At 34.7% G+C, this 20,053-nt stretch overlaps 4 protein-coding genes across 4 annotated transcripts; all 4 read right to left on the bottom strand.

The window, feature by feature from the left end:
* Window positions 1–2,592: 2,592 nt before the first annotated feature.
* On the bottom strand, window positions 2,593–3,204 carry LOC143573253 (uncharacterized protein At5g39865-like). Its single transcript, XM_077058183.1, has one exon. It carries the CDS (start codon window positions 3,202–3,204, stop codon window positions 2,593–2,595), a length of 612 nt encoding a protein of 203 aa, XP_076914298.1.
* A 672-nt stretch (window positions 3,205–3,876) lies between these two features.
* Window positions 3,877–8,186, bottom strand: LOC143573257 (uncharacterized). The gene is made up of 4 exons (XM_077058187.1): window positions 8,130–8,186; window positions 5,864–5,965; window positions 5,239–5,399; window positions 3,877–4,183 (listed from the first exon to the last, which is right to left on the bottom strand). The coding sequence occupies exons 1-4, from the start codon at window positions 8,146–8,148 to the stop codon at window positions 4,064–4,066; spliced, it is 402 nt and encodes a 133-aa protein (XP_076914302.1). The 5' UTR covers window positions 8,149–8,186; the 3' UTR covers window positions 3,877–4,063.
* Window positions 8,187–11,774: 3,588 nt separating this feature from the next.
* LOC143573256 (33 kDa ribonucleoprotein, chloroplastic-like) lies at window positions 11,775–15,186 on the bottom strand. The gene is made up of 4 exons (XM_077058186.1): window positions 14,757–15,186; window positions 12,838–12,939; window positions 12,106–12,414; window positions 11,775–11,935 (listed from the first exon to the last, which is right to left on the bottom strand). The coding sequence occupies exons 1-4, from the start codon at window positions 15,165–15,167 to the stop codon at window positions 11,795–11,797; spliced, it is 963 nt and encodes a 320-aa protein (XP_076914301.1). The 5' UTR covers window positions 15,168–15,186; the 3' UTR covers window positions 11,775–11,794.
* Window positions 15,187–16,911: 1,725 nt separating this feature from the next.
* On the bottom strand, window positions 16,912–19,830 carry LOC143573251 (nuclear transcription factor Y subunit A-2-like). Its single transcript, XM_077058180.1, has 5 exons — window positions 19,645–19,830; window positions 18,094–18,215; window positions 17,944–18,009; window positions 17,721–17,861; window positions 16,912–17,612 (listed from the first exon to the last, which is right to left on the bottom strand). The coding sequence occupies exons 1-5, from the start codon at window positions 19,769–19,771 to the stop codon at window positions 17,229–17,231; spliced, it is 840 nt and encodes a 279-aa protein (XP_076914295.1). The 5' UTR covers window positions 19,772–19,830; the 3' UTR covers window positions 16,912–17,228.
* Window positions 19,831–20,053: the final 223 nt, after the last annotated feature.

Here is a 20,053-nt window from a genome sequence, read left to right as displayed (position 1 = left end):
AGCAAGCAAAAATTTTATAAAAATTATTTTATATTATACATCATGCTGTCCATAAATGACTTTTAAGTTACTTTTTCTATGTGGAAATTTTGAAAGGCAACAAAAAATTAGTAAACGAGTTTGAATAAAATTTAGAGTTCAACCAATATAAAGAAAGAAAGAAAAAAAAAAGTCACAGTAAAGTATGAGCATCTGAATATTTAACAGGTGTATTGGTTTTAATTAATCTTAATTATTATCTTTTGGTCGCTGTCAATTTTAACTGATGAATTGGCTGATAACAATCTCACATTTTATCATATTTTTTTAACGGTCTGCGACTAACAGAATTTTAACGTAGTTAGTTGTAGGTCGTTGGAAAAATGTTTTTAGCCAGAAAATTCACATTTTTTAAGCAAAGACTCAACATTTTCGTCTCAAGCATTTTTGTAACATGGGATCGAACCTTTTTCTAGTAGAAGCCATAATTATTGAGGTCGTCGGAACCCTAGAACCAACATCGGAATCGATTGGTGGTGCTCAAGTAGTGGTGGTTGGTTGGCTGTGAGTTAGTTGGTGGTGGTGGCAGTGTTCAAAACTTCAGATTGAGTTTTCCGACAAAAAAATGACTTTTCCAACCAAAAGCGTTTTTTCGACGACCTGCAAGTGACGGCGTTAGGATTTTGTTAGTCACGGACCGTTGAGAACAAATGCGATAAAAGATGAGACAGTTAGCAGCCAATTTGCTAGCTGGGCTAACGGAAAGTATGACTTGCCCTTTGAACATGTTTGTATTCGACATATCCAGAACTAAACAATCAAGCATTGCCAAATAAGCATAACCAGCTAACAAGGTTGAAATTTAGTCGGCACAAAAATCTTTAAAAAATAGAACGAAGTCGTTAAAATACACCAACCAATAATAGCTTAAAGATTCGTCTATGGCTCAATGCGTGGGATGACTAAGGAAGATTCCTTGGGGTGCAAGGAATATATTAAATAATATTAATTAGTTTGCAAATAATTATTTTAGAATCCTAATCATGTTACGATAGTATATCATCGCACTCAGTAAATCCCAACAATAGCAAAGCTATGGTATGGTCCGAGAAGGTTAAGATGTAGACAGCCTCTACCCCGTAGGAATAGAGAGGCTGATTCCGGTGAGACCCTGGCTCGATTATGATAGTATATATGTTAGATAATTAATTGAGTACTAGCTGTAGTTGAACGTGAATAGGTTTGCTATATATACCGTGATTAAGGGTAGGGACAATGTAATCAAATTTTACAGTCAGATTTCTTGATTAATAAACAAGTTTGGTCGTTAGCCAAATACGAGCATACCAATTCTTAACTTGAATGTTAGGTTTAACTTTGATTATATAACCTAAAGAAAAGTATGAACATGTGAATGCTTGGTGAATTTTGACTTGCCCATTGAAAGCTTTATTATTAGAATTGGTGTGTTATTCAACATCAAATACCAATTGAAATTGGCTACGATCGATGACTAATTGACTATCAGTATGATAGTGTTCATTCGGAAATTAGGATGAAAATAATATATTAAATAGTATTTGAATATTTGACAAGTAATGATTTTGACTAAGATAGGCATAAGTTAGCAATTTGATTATTTAATTTAGTGATAGGAAAAAATGGTTTTGAATGAATATAATACAATACTTCCATAAGTGTTCCTATTAGTGTCTAGTGAGATTAATTTTTTTTTAAAAGAAAATCAAACTTTATTAAAAGTAATAAAAGGAATCATTTACCAACTGAGAAGCAAGTAAACGAGTAACAAGCTGCACAGCCATCCCTTTTGAATGACAAATCCAATTATACTGAAAACAAAGTTATCGTTTTTCAAAGTCGATAAGAATTGGGCATGACTCACTGAGCTCTTTTTAGAAACGTAGCAACATCGGGGGGCAAGTGACCCAAATTTATAGGAAAAAAAAAACGAATGAAGCGTGTTAATTCTCGACTCAAATGTTCGCGTGCTTAAAATTTTCTTGATTTTGCCTTTAACACAACAATTCAAATTCAATCCACTCTTATATGTTTAAACATTATATATAATATATAATTAAAGTAATATGTTTGTAAGTTGTGGTTAGATATAATTATAAATTGTTTTGTTAGTGAATTTTGACTTTTACACCGAATACTCTATTATTTTAACAAGGTAATTAGCATAAAGTTTCTAACCACCTTCAACCTTTACACACATGGAAACCCATAATGAAGATTAGCTTAAATGAGTGACCCAGCCCACCAAGTAACTGCTTTGGTCAGTAATATGTTGAGAACTATAAAAACCGCATAGTAAACATGATATAATGTAAGACGCATTGTTCTCACATGTTCGGATTTATTTGATCATTTGTTTTCATTTTCAAATGTAATGAAGTGTATACCAGTCTAGGCAACAATACACATAGGTTAAACGCACCATATAATGCGAATGCCCACACGTTAAATACACTATTATACGCATAGTACATCAACCCACCCGTTATATAAAAAGAATAAAAAAGTGACGTAACATGATACGAATATCACTAGCGCATATTTACCTTACCCGAGAAAATTATTGATACCCTATCAAAAGCAAATAGGACATTTCATTAACCCATTTTCATTACACTCTAGACATCTAATTCGCAACTCGGGATCCTGATCCTCCAAGACCACCTTTCGGCTACCACTACATGAGCCACAAAGCACGAACCGCATCCCGCCACACCCTTTACATGGCCCACCAGCCGGACTTTCGGGTATCCCATTTAAAAGGTCCACAAGCTTCCCTTGCTCATGGAACCCAACCACCTCATCAACCCCGCCTATAAGTCGCCCTTTTATAAACAGCCTTGGCGGCACCATCCTTCTGCCCAATGTCCGCCACAACTCTTCCCTGAACTCCAAGTGCATGGAAACATCTCTTTCATCATACAACACCCGAAAACTTCCTAAAAGGAACTTAATTGTGTTGCAATCTTCGAAAGTCTTACGTATACCTCTTAAACTTGTTGTGTAAAGAATGACCGAGTCACCACCTCCTGGTGGACACTTCTCTTCGAATTCTACTAGCAACAAACGAGTTTCGGGTTTTTCTTCGTATTTGGTGTCGGTTAAGAGTGTTTGTGTTTGTGAGTGTTTATTGAAGGTGTTTTCATGGAAAACTAGACCTAAGAATCTTCCTCTCATTCCTTTCATTTCTTCACTACATTTCTTGCCTGCTTGAGGCGGGTTTATATTAAGCTTAAGTCGTCATGAAATACCTAAAATACCCTTGAAGCATTATCATGACTCATGAGTCAATTTCTAACTACCATAAAAGCAAACGAAAAGTCATCTCGCTTTTGCTAAGACCGGATCGAGTAAAAGAGAAAGTGTGTTTTGTGGGCTCCCGTGGAGAAACTAAGTGATATGGGCATAACGGTCGTGTTACCATACGAAATGACGAACACGACCTTAAAGATTGGTGAACCGGATTAGGCTAGAAACTATGGGAGACAAAATGTGGGACAACTAATAATGTATTCACTAAGGGGGGTCCTGCTAATGGCTAAAAGCATATACTTTTACTCATTTTCATCAACTATTAGACTTTTAGAGATATAAAGCTAAACAAATAATAGAGGGGTTAAAACGACATTTGCCAAAGCACGATACCTGTCTCGGCTTCGACCCCGCTGGACCATGATGCCAATTTCTTGATTAGGATACTCATTGACGACCCGGGGCCTCCTTTGCGCAAACCAAGTCAAGACAGTATTCTCTGCACATGTGATTGTGGATATAAATGTATACATGCATAATTCATCATCATGGATATGCATTTATAAAGGGCTAAAGGGCAAAAAGGGAAATTTTCACTGGCACGGATAAATCAAGAACCGACATAACTATGGTGATAAGGAGACAGAATAAAGTGGGGAGACAGCGTTTTTAAACGTACATACAAAGGACAGAGTAACCATAAACGGCAGCAGTTAATGTTAATATAAGTTACATAAAAGGCGGATAATATCTATTTATTGACGGGTTGGTTGAAAAGTACAGGTTCCACCGATTAACTGGAAGCAACTGCCTGTTCCTCGGCACTATACCAACCAATGCTGAAGTCAAAAGTGATACAAGTCAACTCCTTTTTGTTACTATCTTGTAGCTTCATTGTGAGTGTGTACGAACCCTGAATTTGTAAGACCATAATCCTTGTTAGCTTCGGGAATACCAAAATAGAAAACACAATAAAATCACAGTCTAGGGGTGTAAACAAGTCGAGCTTCGCTTATCGAACTCAAGCTGACTCGTGATCCAAAGCGAACCCGTTATTTAAATAAATTCTATTAATATATTAAATATATACTTGTATAATAACTATTTTTGTATATACCATTATGGTAAAAGTAACCAACTGATATATGTTATGTTATGTATAAACAATAATTAAAATTATATTAAAAATCATTATAAATGTATTAATTTATTAAACTAATTATAAACGAGCCGAGCTTGAGCTTCAGAAATGTCAAATAGAGCTCGAGCTCTAGTAAGTTAAACTAGTCAAGCTTGGGCTCGGCTCGTTTACACCCAATTCCAGACTAAAGGACAACTTGTTAGGTGTTTAGGGATGTGAGCAAGCCAAGTCACTTGTGAGCCACTGGACATCTGCTCGTTAAAAATCCGAATCAAGAACTTAAACGAGCTCGAGCGCCCACCTTGAGCCTCAATATAAACTTGTTTAGTAAATAAGCCCAAGCCCGCGCATCACTTATCAAGCTCAAGTATTATTACATAATAAAATATAAAACTGTTACAAAACTAACTAAATAGCAATATCATATCATATATAAAAATTATAACTGTATATATGAATATTTTAAAAAGTATATACGTAAATTTGAAAAATATTTAAAAATAATAAACAAGCCGAGACCGAGCTTGAGAAACCGATCGCGAGCTCGAGCTCTCAAAAGTTAAACGAGCAGAGCGCGAACTCGAGCTTAGAGAGCTTTGGCTCGGTTCGTCTCGCTTACGGGTTACACCCTGCATGTGTTGCAATGAGGACCCTACTGAATAAAAGCTATTGTCCTCTTGCCAACTTGGCAGGTCAGGCCCACCGATCAGAATACAAAAAGTCAGGCCCATGGATCATATTACAGAAAAATCAGGCCCAAAATAGGAATCCAAAACACACAAACAAACCAATCTGATCCATTAAAAAAACATTTTGAATAAACTTACAGGTGGAGTTACTCCAGGCAAGGATTGGGTGTGAGAGATTGCAAAGTCACCAGTGGTAACGGGGCAAGTTGTCTTGGTGCAGAGGTCACTAGTCTCACTATACACCCCAAACCAGTAGTATGAAACATCAATCACAAGGTTCCCACCAGAAATTGGTGTTTCTGCATTCCAAAAACAATCACTATAAATATGATCTAAAGAATGTAAACGTGGGAAGGGGTCATGAGAAAACTAAAGAGTTAGAAAACCGAGAAAACTACTACTAACCAATCAGATTTATTTTTGTTTCTTTTTGCTATGAGGTTACAAATAACAAACGTAAAAAAAGTTAAAAAAAGGAATATGTAGCTCAAAAGGTTACATATAGGACTCTATGTAACTTAGTGAGTCATATATATTTTTATTCTATTTTATTTATTTCTTACCTTTTAAACAAAAGATATACAAAAAATGTGTGGTTGGTAGTAGTTTTCTCGGTTTATTCATAACTTCGTAGTTTTCTCGGTTTACTCATAACTTTGTAGTTTTCTCTGGAACCCTCCCATGTAACACTTTATATAGCATAAATTGATTTTTCAATGGACTTAATAACCATTTCAAGGAATTAGAATTCAATTAATTCTACCTGTAGATGCAGCCATGGTGAATGTGGTCTCTACGCCTCTTTCAATTGGGTAAGGTGTAATCTCAACTCCACTTACCTTCACATCATAGTTGTTGTTCTTATCTATACATGCATAGCAATATATAAGATCTTCAAACAATTCATCATAATTAAAATGTGAAGAACTTCAGTGTTTGTTATATCGAACTCTAAAAATGAGCAAATCAACATTTCAGCAAAAAAATCACTGACTAATGGCAGCCTAGCAGGCAATATCAAAATTCCTAAACCTAGGGGTGCAAACTAGCCGAGCGGCCCTTAAGCTACTAGAGATCGGATCGATAAAAAACTCGAAACGAGCCAAGCCTTATCGAGCCCGAGCCTCAAATAAAGCTCGTTTAGTTATCGAGTTGGAAGATCATCTAGGCTCGTCAAGCCTTAACAAGCCTAGTGCATTTATAAGTTTTTACTATTTTGGACTTGTATGTATTAATTTCACACCACACAACTGAGCTTTGGCTTGTTTAAGGCAGGGGTGCTAATGAGCCAAGCTGCTCGTGAGCTAATCGAGTCTGGATCGATGAAAAACTCGAAACGAATTGAGCTTTTTCAAGCTCGAGCCTTGTATGGGAAGTTCGTTTAGGCTCATTGAGCCTTAACGAGCCTAGTGTATTTTTAACTTTTACCTCTTTTGGACTTTTATCAGTTTATATATTAATTTTACACTGCACAGCCGAGCTCGAGCTAGGTTTTGGCTCGTTTAAGGTTTTTTCAAAATATATAAAAATATAAAAAATTAAAAATTAATTAATAAATAATAAACGAGCCCAGGCTTCAAAAAACAACTCGCTTGTCGAGCTTGAGCTTTAAAGAAATAGCTTGAAACGAGCTCGAGCTCTGGCCCGGTTCGTTAACACCCTAGTGCAAGATACTGCACACGAGCTCAAGCTAAAAATATATAAAAATAACTAAAAATGTATATAAATTAGTTAATAAGTAATAAACGAGCCAAACTCGATCTCTTGCAAGTCAACACGAACCAATTTCGAGCTCTTGTAAGTCAAAACGAGCCTAATCGAGCTCAGCTTGGCTCTACACCCCTACATATAACCTAGAAACTAATACTAAACAGTTTTAACACTTTTAACTTGTAGAAATCAGTAATTCCTAAATATGTGGAACTTCATATTTCCTACCTGCACTAAAACAATAATCAACAACCGTAATCGCACAGATCGATTTCAACTTCACGTATAATAAACACTAGGTTTTGTATCAAGCATCAACACGAACCGAGCTCAAGCTCTTGTAAGTCAAAACGAGCCTAATCGAGCCGTAACCGCACTTTTAACTTGTAGAAATCAGTAATTCCTAAACATTCGGAACTTCCTATTTCCTATCCACACTAAAACTTAACAATAATCAACAGCCTTAACCGCACAAATCGATTTCAACTTAATAAACACTAGATTTTGTATCAAGCATCAACAGCCAAACAGTTTAGCTTCTAGAAATCAGTAAATTCCTAAATACGTGTAACTTCCTATTTCCTATAATCCTATCCTAACCGCACTAAAATTAATTAATAAATAATAAACGAGCCGATCTCATGCTTCAGAAAAAGAGCTCGAAACAAGCCTAGTCGAGCTCGCACTCGGCTCGTTTCGTCTACACCTCTACCTAAACCTAGAAACTGATACCAAACAGTTTAGCTTCTAGAAATCAGTAAATTCCTAAATATGTGGAAGTTCCTATTGCCTAACCGCACTAAAATTAATTAATAGTAATAAACGAGACGAGCTCGTGCTTCAGAAAAAGAGCTCGAAACAACTCAGCAAGCCTAGTCGAGATCACGCTCGGCTCGCTTCGTGTACACCTCTACCTAAACCTAGAAACCGATACCAAACAATTTAGCTTCTAGAAATCAGTAAATTCCTAAATACGCGTAACTTCCTATTCCCTATACTAACCACACTAAAATTAATTAATAAATAATAAACGAGCCGAGCTCACGCTTCAGAAAAAGAGCTAGAAACAAGCCTAGCCGAGCTCGCACTAAACTAAAGTTTCACGATAATCGAACAACCGTAACCGCACAAATAAATCGATTTCTATCTTCACGTATAATAAACACTAGGCTTTGTATCAGGCATCAACTAATCATTTGAATCTAAAACATTAGGTCAACGGAACAACAAGTCAAATATGGTTACGTAACAAAACGATCTAAGTATTATTACAAATCGAAAGTAATTGTATATATATATATATATAAACCCTAACTTACTGCAGTATTTGACATCCATGGCGTCAGTAAAAGAAGTGATGAGAGGAATCAAGCAAAGGAAGAAATCCAGCCATTGGATTCTTTTGATTGATTAATCTGAGAGAGAGTGAATAGTGGAGATTACGTTTACAAGAAGTATTTATAACGCCATGTGAGTAGTAGGTATCTACTAGAAACTCATTTATTATAATGACGGTGCCAATTTTATTTCAAACTGAATATACTCGACTTTCGATAAGAGGAAAACTCCTATTCAAAAGTTAACATCGTCAACACTTATTCAAAGGCATGATAGTATGATGAGATAAATTTGCTAAGTTTAAGGATCTAACTAGTGAACGTCATTTACTCACATAATCTTTCATTGTCACACTGGTACTGCTAAAACCATATGATGCGTGTAAGAATCGAACATGGATCACATGGAACATTAAATTTCTCTTTTAGCACTCCACCACCCGCTCATTAGTGACTGTGCCAATTTTTACATTAAAAATAATAATAACTTTTTACGTCAAAATAAGTTAATAACACCTAACTTTACGTCAATGTTTGTGTTTAAAACACGAAAATGAATAGGAATTCGACCCGGGTGGTGCTTCGCTTTTGAAACGAAATATTGACACTAGTTAAGCGGTTTGTTGTCTTTGTGGAGATATAAAGAGACTAGCGATCATCTTCTCACTTCTTTCTATTTTGACACAACCTGTTGGCAATTTTTAAGAGATTGGTGTCATACTATTTTCATATTCGCTTTCTCGGTTCGAAACTTGTTTAATATTCATGAGGATTGTAATTTGGGGCGTAAGAAAAATAAGGTGTTTTATGAGATCATTTTTATTGTGTGTTGGTGTTTATGAAAGACGAGAATGGAAGTCATCTTCCAAAATAACTCAGCTAGCTTCTCCAAAGCAACGGAAGACGTTTTTGGGTTTTCTTTGGATAAAAAATATTCCACTTTCAATTTGTTTTGGAAGAGTTGGTGTAAGAACACTTTGTACTTTTCTATTGTTTGGTTTCTAACGTCTTACTAGTTGTTTAATGCAATTCGTCGTTCCATAAAAAACACCTAACATTACACTTATAAAATTTTACTCACATCAATTATTTATTATTATTTTTGTTTTCAAAGAACGTAATACCACTAGACTATTATGATATGGATACATAAAATAAGTAACTTTTATGCTTGTAGAGTGTTATTTATAATATATAATACCTATATTTATTTAATTCATTTGGATACAATACGCGTTATATTCAGGTTATATAATGTAAGTATGTTTATAATTTTTAGTGTGATTAAACGACTCTTTAACACAAATAAATATACATGTTTTCGGGTTCTTAATTCAACCCAAACACAACCATGACTCATCTTCAAATTTACTATTCTTCTACCATTTAGTAAGTTAGTTGAAATTATATTTTAAATTTATTTTTTTCTTATCATAAAACACACACATATACCAAACAATTCTTTAATTATCCAATTCATATGATAAATAAATTTGACCTTTTTTATATTCGTTTGGTTGACTGTTTAAAAAAAAACAATGAAGATAAAAAGAGGTGTCTATATTTAAATTTCAAACACTGTTTAAATACTAATTAAGTGATCATCAATATTATTTTATGTGATTCATTTTGATGTTTCCATGACATTTTCACATGGCATGATTCTTTTGCAACCTATAGGAATTAGGAAGATCATCCTCAACGGGATCACGCAAAAAACACGCAAAGTCTGTCATTCATGCATACGAAATATCAGCATATATTCATTTATTCAGACCTTCATATACCAGACTATACTAGTTTAAACCTATAAACATGCGACTTCCACACACTTGACAGCTTCAAAATTCGGACCTTGGTATGCTGTTATAGACTTCAATAAACCGAATCTAGCAATTGGAGAACTATAAAAGAAATAATATAACAAATCACAATATACTTTGGTCTTTGTAGGACCTACAGGATACACAGAATCGAACTTTGTACACAAGTTCTTACCGGACACCCTAATGATCGAGTAAAAGCATAAACTGGATAACTATATGCATTCATCACATTAAATGCTAACATATAAACCATCGGACCATACCATGTAGTACCATATACGGTGGCGAATTAAACCACTATGGTGTTTCGTCAATAAAGGAATGCGGGTGGGGTACAGGACGACTCATGTATGAATGATTTAGTCCTCAAGTGACATCATGTTGGTCAGGTGCATCCACTTTGTCTAAGAGATCAAGAGTTTAAATCCTGCAAGGTGTATGTATAGATTATTAATATAAGTAGATTATGATTTGTTCAAAATAAAATCTACCCTTTCATAACTCCATCATAAATGATACACCGACCAAATAGATAAAGGGATACTCTCGTTAACTCAAAGTTACTACCTCACACCCGGAACATGTACTTGCTCATGTGACAAAAGTAACGAATTTATTGTTTTTTTTAAGGTTAAACTCAACTTTTACGATTTATAAGATGTAAACTTTCCCAAAGATGTCACCTTAACTCATAACATGTGATGCTACTCTCATTGTCAATTTGTCTATACTTTTCTAATGTTTTTATGTTAATCATCATTATGTTTTTAAACTACCATTTGATCCAAGTAAAATGACTAAATTTACTTTTAATCATTTATTTATCCATTTTTATAAAGTATGTAACTTTAATACAAACTAACCGGTTGAAATTAAATAAGAAGGCAATAAGCTTGTGGTGGAGTGGTAAAGGAGAAACTTGTTGTTTCATATGACTAAGGTTCGATACATGCCCTCATCATTTACTTTTGGTAGCACCAGGTGATGAAGAGAGACCAAACGAGTAGGTGACGTTCACTAGTTGTATCATTGAACTGAACGGGTTTTTCTTCACCGCACTGTCGTCCCTTCGGACGAGTGTTCACGGGCATTGGCCTTAGGTGAGGGTTTTACCCTGATCGAAAGACGAGTGTATCCCGATGTGGTGAATTTAACCAAAATAATAATAATAAAATTTCTTAGAAAATTAAAATTCCATGTCACAAGTTCAAACAAATCCCATTATCTTTTTTGGGTATTTTATAAGTATACAATTTCCGGTATCAATAAGATTATCTTTTTTGTCGTGGACAAAAAAAAAAGCAAGTTAACAAAGACAAAACTCCACATCGATCACATCTTCATCTCTTCATTAACATTAATACATTTTTCGTAAAATGAATATATAAAATCGACACAAAAAACACACACTCACACATGTTAAAAGAAGTTGTTAATTGTTACGGGTAATTTGTGTAGAATAATGAAAACCCTATATGATGTATATACTGTTAATTAATTTTATATGAGAGTAGAATAAAGATAAATATAAGAATACATAATCAAATACTATATTCTGATCATGATAAATTAGATACAAATTTTTTTTTACAAATTTATTATCTTAACAGTGTAAAGCTTGTGATGATATAGTACGACATTCGGTAACCAGATTTTTATACGAATTCGGTATCAGTATTTTCGGTACTGGTATGGCCGTAGTACCAATATCATCCATCTATCCATTTATCCATAGATGCAACAAAACACACAATTTTGGTTATAAACATGGGTACCCTCAAAGCAACATATGGCAAAACAAAGATACAAAAATCTATCAAACTACAAATTTTCGCCTAATGATGAGCTAAAGCTCGAAAGGATCTCACTCCTGCCAACATCGACCTCAGAACTTGTCCCCGGTTGTGGTGAACGAGACGCGTCGGCAGCCAAATTCAGTCGCAGAGGCCGTCCCTCCACTTCCTGTTCTCGAAATTGCATAAAACATAAGAATTATGAGCGTGTTAAACATAATTATAAAAATTATATTATTACAATACACGATAATATTACGATTTTTTAAAAAAGTAAAACATAACCCAGATCGACCCATTTAAAATTTTTAACACAGATAATCGAGTTTTGAAACTTACCACCCCGTTCATGGCATCAAGTGCGGACTCAACAGCCTCGGGTGAGCTAAAAGTGACAAAGCCAAACCCTCGAGACCGGCCCGCTTGTTTTTCATAAATGACCTTTGCACTCAACAGACCGGGCTGGTCAGCAAACGCATCTTTTAGTCTCTCTGAAGTTATAATCCAGCTAAGATTTCCTGCATAGATCTTATAAGGGCTTTCGACAAACTCTCGGTTACTTCTTCTAATTTTCGGGCCCATAACTTCCCTCTCGCCCCCTCGTGGCACCTCCGGGAAATTTACCTTCACCGTTCTGCCTCCTATTTGCTGCAAATTAATTTGGTCGGGTTAATCGGGTCTTTTCTTTCTAAAAATTTAACCGATACCCAAACCGAAAATAATAATAATAATAATCGAGCTTTGGCTAGTTTAAGGTACTGTACACGAGCTTGAGCTGAGCTTAGACTCATTAAGATCTTTCTTAAAATATATAAAAATACTTAAAAATGTATATAAGTTAACTAAAAAATAATTAACTAGCCGAGACGAGCTCAAGCTTGAAAAAACGACTCACAAGCTGAGCTCGAGCTTTAGAAAAGAAGCTTGAAACGTACACCCTCGGTTATTTTCGACATGCCTAGTTAGGGATGTTAATTATTCGGTTAGAAAAAGATTTAACTGGAACCAGTTAAAACCAAACCGAATTACAAATATGGTTTAAGGGCTATATTAACAAAGGGAAGCACTTACAGATCCATTAAACATTCTAATGGCTTCTTTAGCATCATGAACACTCGCCATTGTAATAAACGCAAATCCCCTGCTTCTGTCGGTAACTCTATCGTATACGATCTGTCCAACACAAAAACCATGGTTACCATCAAAGGGGTGGAACCCGATACAAATTAACTGGACCTACTAAGTGTACAAATAACTAAAATAATTATTAATTAATTATTCTAATTCAGAAAATATTCATCATCATCATCATCATCATCATCGTACTCAGTATATCCCACCAATAGCAAAGCTATGGTAGGGTCTGAGGAGGGTAAGATGTAGACAGCCTTACCTCTACCCCATGGGGATAGAGAGGCTGCTTCCGGTGAGACCCCCGGCTCGATAGTAGTTTTGCATCAAGCCTTGGACATATTATATAAGGCACATAGCACTCAATCATCGGGACGCCGGCTGATTGGTGCATGTACCCTTGTCTTTCGGCTATCAACGCCACCACATGATGCCTGATTAACCTTCCATCACTTTTAACGTTATTTTCACAAAATTAGTAAAATAACGTCAAAATTAGTGCAATTTTACTTTTGCCCACCCGAGGGTTCACACATATATACATTATATGCGCGCACCGCAAGCAGGGCACTAATTCAGAAAATATTGAGTACTAATAATTCCTATACGATTAACATAAGCGCAGCTTGTTGTCCGCTTACCTGCCACTTCATTGTAAATCGTTTGGATGTTTCTATGATTTTAAATTTAAGATTTGTTTAATTAGAATCAAAAAAACTTATAAAAAAATAATAATAAAAAAAATTAACATAACTATATTACTCTAGTCAAAACAGGAACAGGTTAGAGACGACGCGCTTAAAACAAGTATCAAACATGAATACGACTCGTTTAACTACTTTATATCTCACGGCAAAAAGATACTAAATGCCATGTACCTAGGGCGTAAATGAACCAAACAAAACTGGACGAGACCTTGTTCGTGTGCGTGTTCGTCCGTTAAGCTTTTGTCGGACAAACTGACGGTTCAAGAACACTCTACCGAACGAAAATTCGTGTCCGTGTCCGTCCATTAAGAAATTCAGTTTGTCCGTGTTTGATTGTGTCCGTTCGTTAATTTTGTAAACGGACGCTAACGGGCAAACGAACATAAACAGACCTTAATGGACAAACGGACACAGACACTAATGGACAAACGACCGCTAACAGACATTAATGAACATTAATGGACAAACATACATAAACAAATCTAATGAACAAACGAACATAAACGATTAGATATTAATTTCAAAAAGTATAGTCATTACCATACGTCACGAACACTACCGGTCGATTAAGCTTACCGAAGAAAAAAATTTTGTTCATGTCCGGTTCATTTATTAAACGGGGCGAGAACATAAACGAACTTCGCGCCGAACAGACGTTCAGTTCGTTTACAACCCCACATGTACCAATAAGGAGAAATGATTGGAGCCTATCTTACTAATTTCAACTATTTAAAAAAATAAAAAATAAAAAACCCATAGAGCAACTTTTTTATTAACCCCACATGTTTTATCGTGTCTTAAACAGCTGCCCAACTAACGACACTCGAGCAAAACAATTAGTACCTCCGAAACATTAACATCAACCTTATGGTTCAGTTTTGGTTTTGCATGTAATAAAAAACAACAAAAACGTACCGAATTTCTAGATTACTATTTAATTTATGAGTATTTAATAAATATATAACTTTAATATTTTTAGCCAAATATATATATTAGTCACTTAGTTAATACTTAACAAAATTATTTATACCTAAATTCATTATTTTCGGCCTAACTATTTTTTTTTCTGCTAAAAATTTTCAAGCTCAAATGACAAAACCGAAACATTTTCAAAATTCAAAAACATTTTCAAAATTCAAAAACCGAAGTTACCTCCACAGCATTAACATCACCAACTTCTCCAAAGATTTGTGACAATTCGGAAGCCGTAATCGCATACGGCAAGTTTCCGACATAAAGCTTCCCGGCTTCAGGCGATTCGGGTTCGCTTTCATCTTCTTCCTCATCATCATTTTCTAACTCCTCTTCAATTTCTGATAATTCTGATTCAAGGGTTTCTTCAACTTGAATTGCATTATTATAAGATGATTGAATCAGTGTTAATTGGTTCAAGTAATTGTGTTTGAAATTGAAATTGAGAGTGAAATTGAAGTGGGATTTGGGGGTTGAAAGTAAAATTAAGGTGGGTTTTGATTGTAAATTGAGAGGTTGTTTTGAAGATGATGAGTTTGAAGGTGTTGTAATGGAGATTAATGATGATGAAGCAGTAACAGAAGCAGACATGTTGGGATTTGATTGTTTGAATGTACAAGGTTTGGAACAGAGTAGATGATAAGGTTGTTTTGTTTGTGGTAAGTTAAAAAAGAATATTATTATTTTCTTCAAAACTAAGCTATTTTAAGTTAACGGGTGTGAAATAAATCGAAATACGAAACCAAAACAAAATCTGATGGTTTAGTTTTATGTTTTGTGAAACCCATGTTAGTTCGGTTATGGTTTCGCATGTAATAAAAACTATAAAAAAACGAACCGAATCAAAATTCTATATTTTTATTTTGTATTTTTAGTAATTTATAATAATTTAATAATTATGTAACTAAAATATTTTTGACCAAATGTATAATAGTAAAACAGTTTCTAACCCGGCACACTTTACAAAAAATAAAAAATAAAAAAATAAAATTTGGTTTGGGCGAAAACAGTTTGGGCAAAAACGGTTTGGACCTGACCCAACCCCTAGGTTCTTATACCAGTTTGTAGTCGTATTCACTAAAACGACCGGAACTAATATGAAAAACATTCAAAAAAAAGCTGAAAAGTTGGGGTGTTTTGGCCCAAGTCGGTAGGGGTGTGCATGGGTCGGTTTAGGGCGGATTTGAGCCAAACCCATAACCATAACCGACATGTCGGTTAATGGATAATCATAACCATAACCGACCCGTTATGGCAGTTTCGGTTAATCGGTTTTAAAGGTTATAGTGGGTCGGGTGTGGGTCGGTTAACCATAACCAAAACAATGTAATTGGGTTTAAAACATTGGCACAAATTATTACAAAACGACGACATGACATAATACAACAAAGTATATAATCCATAATATTAATACCAAATAATCAAAAAAGAGAATGAAATTATATAATCCAACAATGAAATTCAACTTAATTTTATAACAAACGTAAAACCAAAATCATCAAAATGATATAATTCAACAATATGTTGGTGGAAGTTAATTCCAAACATATTGTTGGTTAAATAAATGGGTCGGTTCGGTTATGGTGGTTTTGGAATTATCTTTAACCAAAACCGATCCGTATTTGGCGGTTTTTAAAAATTTATTAAACCGACTCATCGGTTATGACGGTTATCGGTTAAAATTGGTTCGGTTAACGGTTACGGCGGTTAACTTGCACACCCCTACAAGTCGGTTTACAACCCGAACCAAATCGATTTGATAGGTTAAATTAGTGTTCCTCCTATAGCGGTTTCTACAAACAAATTTTTATAACTGTTGACCAACCCCGTTTAGTTTATAACCCAAACCGGTTTTTCAAATTAGCCGGTTTTGTACACTATGAATAACCTAACCAGCCCTGTTCGGTTATAACCCGAATCGGTTTTTCAAATTAACCATTTTGTACACTTCTATAGATAACCTAAGTAAAAAAAAGCTCGAGGTTAATCAGTGATGCGATTACAACTGAATTATAAAGTCATCCGAGTTTTTAACATATTATTGGTTTTAAAATAAACGATCTTTCACAATACTGAAAACAAATATGTAGCCAATAAAAGTTAATTAAAGATAGTTCAGTTTTGAGGCTTATCTAAAGTTTTCATTGTATTGTATGTAACTACATACCTAGATCAACAAAAATATAAGATACAAGTGTATTAAAAATAATGTTCCAAACAAATAATATGATGCCTTAAAAGTGAAAAATACACATCAAACATTCATGCTAATTTACAAAACTACCCCAAAGGGAATTTCATAATCACCAACAAAACACAAAACATTGCATGTCCCAAATGTTTGATAGTCATTAAACCACATGATACAAATCTTGAAAACACAGTTTCAAGGTTATTTATTTATTTCAAACAACAACAAGAGAGTATTAATACAAGATGAAACAAACACATCTAGAAGAAATGATTGTCCACCATATGTGATAAGGTTTACTTGCATCTCTAAAACAATTCCAACTAGGAATTAAATCTAGAGACACAACCTTAACACAAAAGCCAAGGATGATTTGCCATAGCCAAATAGGGAACAACCAAGCGATGGGCCCTGTTTGACTATCAAATGGGGCCTGATGTGTCAGGCCCCAAATGCTGTCATCATATTGTCAGGTTGCAGCAGATACCGTCACCGGCACCCGCTGCAACCCATGCGTTCTGCATGCCCATACCACGAATGGCATTGCCAGACGCCATCATGTCTGAAATAGAAACGCCCGAGAGGTTCCCGATCGGGAAACTATTAAGGTCTGCCATTGAGAACATGCTCGTCACCTCTGATCCCGACACGTAGGACCCACCACCATTAGTTTCACGATCATATTGTAAAACCTCGGATCTCTGAGAACCAGTTGGATGATCGGTCGGTTTAGGATCCAAGTTTCCAGTTTTACCCTTCTCCATTTCTTTAGTGTTTAAGAAGCGGCCCCCGCAGCCTCTCGGCCTGCGTTTTGCATGGAGATGGCGTGACAAGTGCAGATACGGCTGCCAAATAAAAGACTAAATGAGTATCGAACTTTAAGAAAGACGGGCAACTTCCAAGGGTAAAATGGTCATTTGACTCATTTGACTCATTTCACATAATGAACACACCTTTCGACTTTTTGTAACCTTTTTCTTCATTTCTGCCTTAGCACGGGATCGTCTGCGCCTAATTATTCCATGATACTGCTTTGCGTTCACAAATATAGGCCCGTCATCGGTGCTTAAGTTCAAAGGCAGCATAACCCGACCCTGAATTATTAAGCGAGAACCAAAATTATACGGTGCTAAAAAATAATAATATGACCGGTTTTTAAAAAGGTCTAAATTATACAGTTTGAGGTCCATAAGCAGAGAGCACGCCATAATATTGGTCCCCGTAAGGATACGCGCCACATACCTATAATAACGCATTAAGTATTAATGACTAACATTAAAGATTATGATTAAAATTATATAAATAAGTATAATTATTAGTTATTACCAGAGCGGGTTGACCAAACCCGAGCTCAAGATGACCTCCAAGCATTTGCGGAGCAGATTGCAAAGTGAACGCAGCCTGTGGTTGTACCGGTTTTTCACCACTTGATGAACTCTTGGACTCGCCTGAATCATTTTAAAGTGCAAACTCAAGTTCAATGATCGATAATAACAAACACACGATTTAAATTTTAAAGTAACTCGCTTTTATTATAGCGCAGAAAATATAACTCAAAAAACTGAATTACTGCATAACCCTAACTTGGTTCACGTATATTAATAATGCTAGCCCGGCTTAGGCCTAAATGTAAAACAAGTAACACTATGAAAGATGATTACCAATACTCGTCCCATTGCCATACGTACGTAATTTAGGGGTGTTTGGCATTGAGTTTGAAACATGTAAACTTCATGATGATATAAATCCCAAACGATAAGTTCATATACTTTATATTATAACATACAAATTATATATATAACATCATCAAATACTTATCTCAAAATAATAAACATACTAGGATAAAGTATTACTAGAAAATGATCAAAATAAAATAAAATTAATAAACTAAATTAATTTTTTTTGTGTATATGGTACAAGTAAATGGATATATGATTTCAGGTAATCAAGCCAGGTATCACCTAATCCTAATTCCAAACCGGTGGAATTCTTTTTATTATTCCCGTACCGAAATACAAGTCCCAAATATTTCGGTTAATCACTTGTTTGAGTGTTTGGTAAATTGTGATTATCTAAGGATTAGCATGTAAATGACCCTAAATTGTGATTATCTAAAGTCTAAAACAATGTTGCAAAAGTTGCAATTAGTCACCGATTAATCGCTAATCGGTATATTACCTATTTGATTTCACCTAATCTGACCAACAAATCGGTCAAATTTGAGTCAAATTTTGGTCAATATGTGTCAAAAATGGTCAACATCTTCAAAGTATTTGAAAAATTATACCTATTAATCCAATCAATAAATTTATCAAATTAATACAAAAGTTTGAAATTTTTGTATATATATATATATAAATTTGAAAAGTTACATATAAAATTCCAATCTAATAAATCGCTAGTCGTTAGCCCGCTAGCCCACCGCATGACCAGCGCCTAGCGACCACAAGTCCACAACACTAACTATGAGCATATTCAATATACCCAAACACTAGTACTAATTATCTAAACTTGTTTAAATAATCGGACATTGGTTGTCAGTCAAATTCGGTCCAAATCGGTCAAATTTCGGTCAAAATCTTTGAAGTATTTGAAAATTTATACTTGTTAATCCAATCCAATTAATAAATTTTAAAAATCATATAAAAAAAATTTTAATTTTGTGTATATATATAAATTAATTATGAAAAATTACAATACATCCCAGAACTAGCGTCTACCGAGTTCTACAACACTGACAGATTACTTACTTACTTATTTAACTCCCAACTAAGAGGACATTATTTCACTAGAACCATAAAACACTATAAACTAATTATCTACACATCTCACTTTCAACCAAAACATTAAATTAAAAATTAAAAATGAAAACTTTACCAATATTATTATTCAATCCACCCACAGAATCTTGAAAACCCGGTTGAGTCACCCAGTGACCCGAACCCGTATCCGGATCCGAAGCAGGTCCATCATCATGACGTTGTTTGTAATACCCAGAATCCATTTCTGCAAATTTGAAGTTAAAAAATAAGAAATAATAATAATATTGAAGTGAAAGTCTTAAGGATGGGATGTTCTGTTGATGGTGACAATAACAATGAAGTGAATGAAAGAGAGAGAGATGATGAAAACATTATTATTATTATTACCAAATTTGTGAAGGAATGAGAAGGAAGATTGAAAACCAAGATGAATAATGAAATGAAAGAGACTAGTTGTTGTTAGTGAAATATAAGTACTTTATCTATTCATTCTATCACTAACATAACATTATTATTATTATTTG

Source organism: Bidens hawaiensis, unplaced genomic scaffold, assembly GCF_021521415.1.
Source record: "Bidens hawaiensis isolate Kalapana, Puna unplaced genomic scaffold, B.hawaiensis_p1.1 tig00026264_1, whole genome shotgun sequence".
NCBI lineage: Eukaryota > Viridiplantae > Streptophyta > Magnoliopsida > Asterales > Asteraceae > Bidens > Bidens hawaiensis.
Note: the sequence above shows the minus strand (reverse complement) of the source record. Positions and strands in the feature narration are given on the sequence as shown.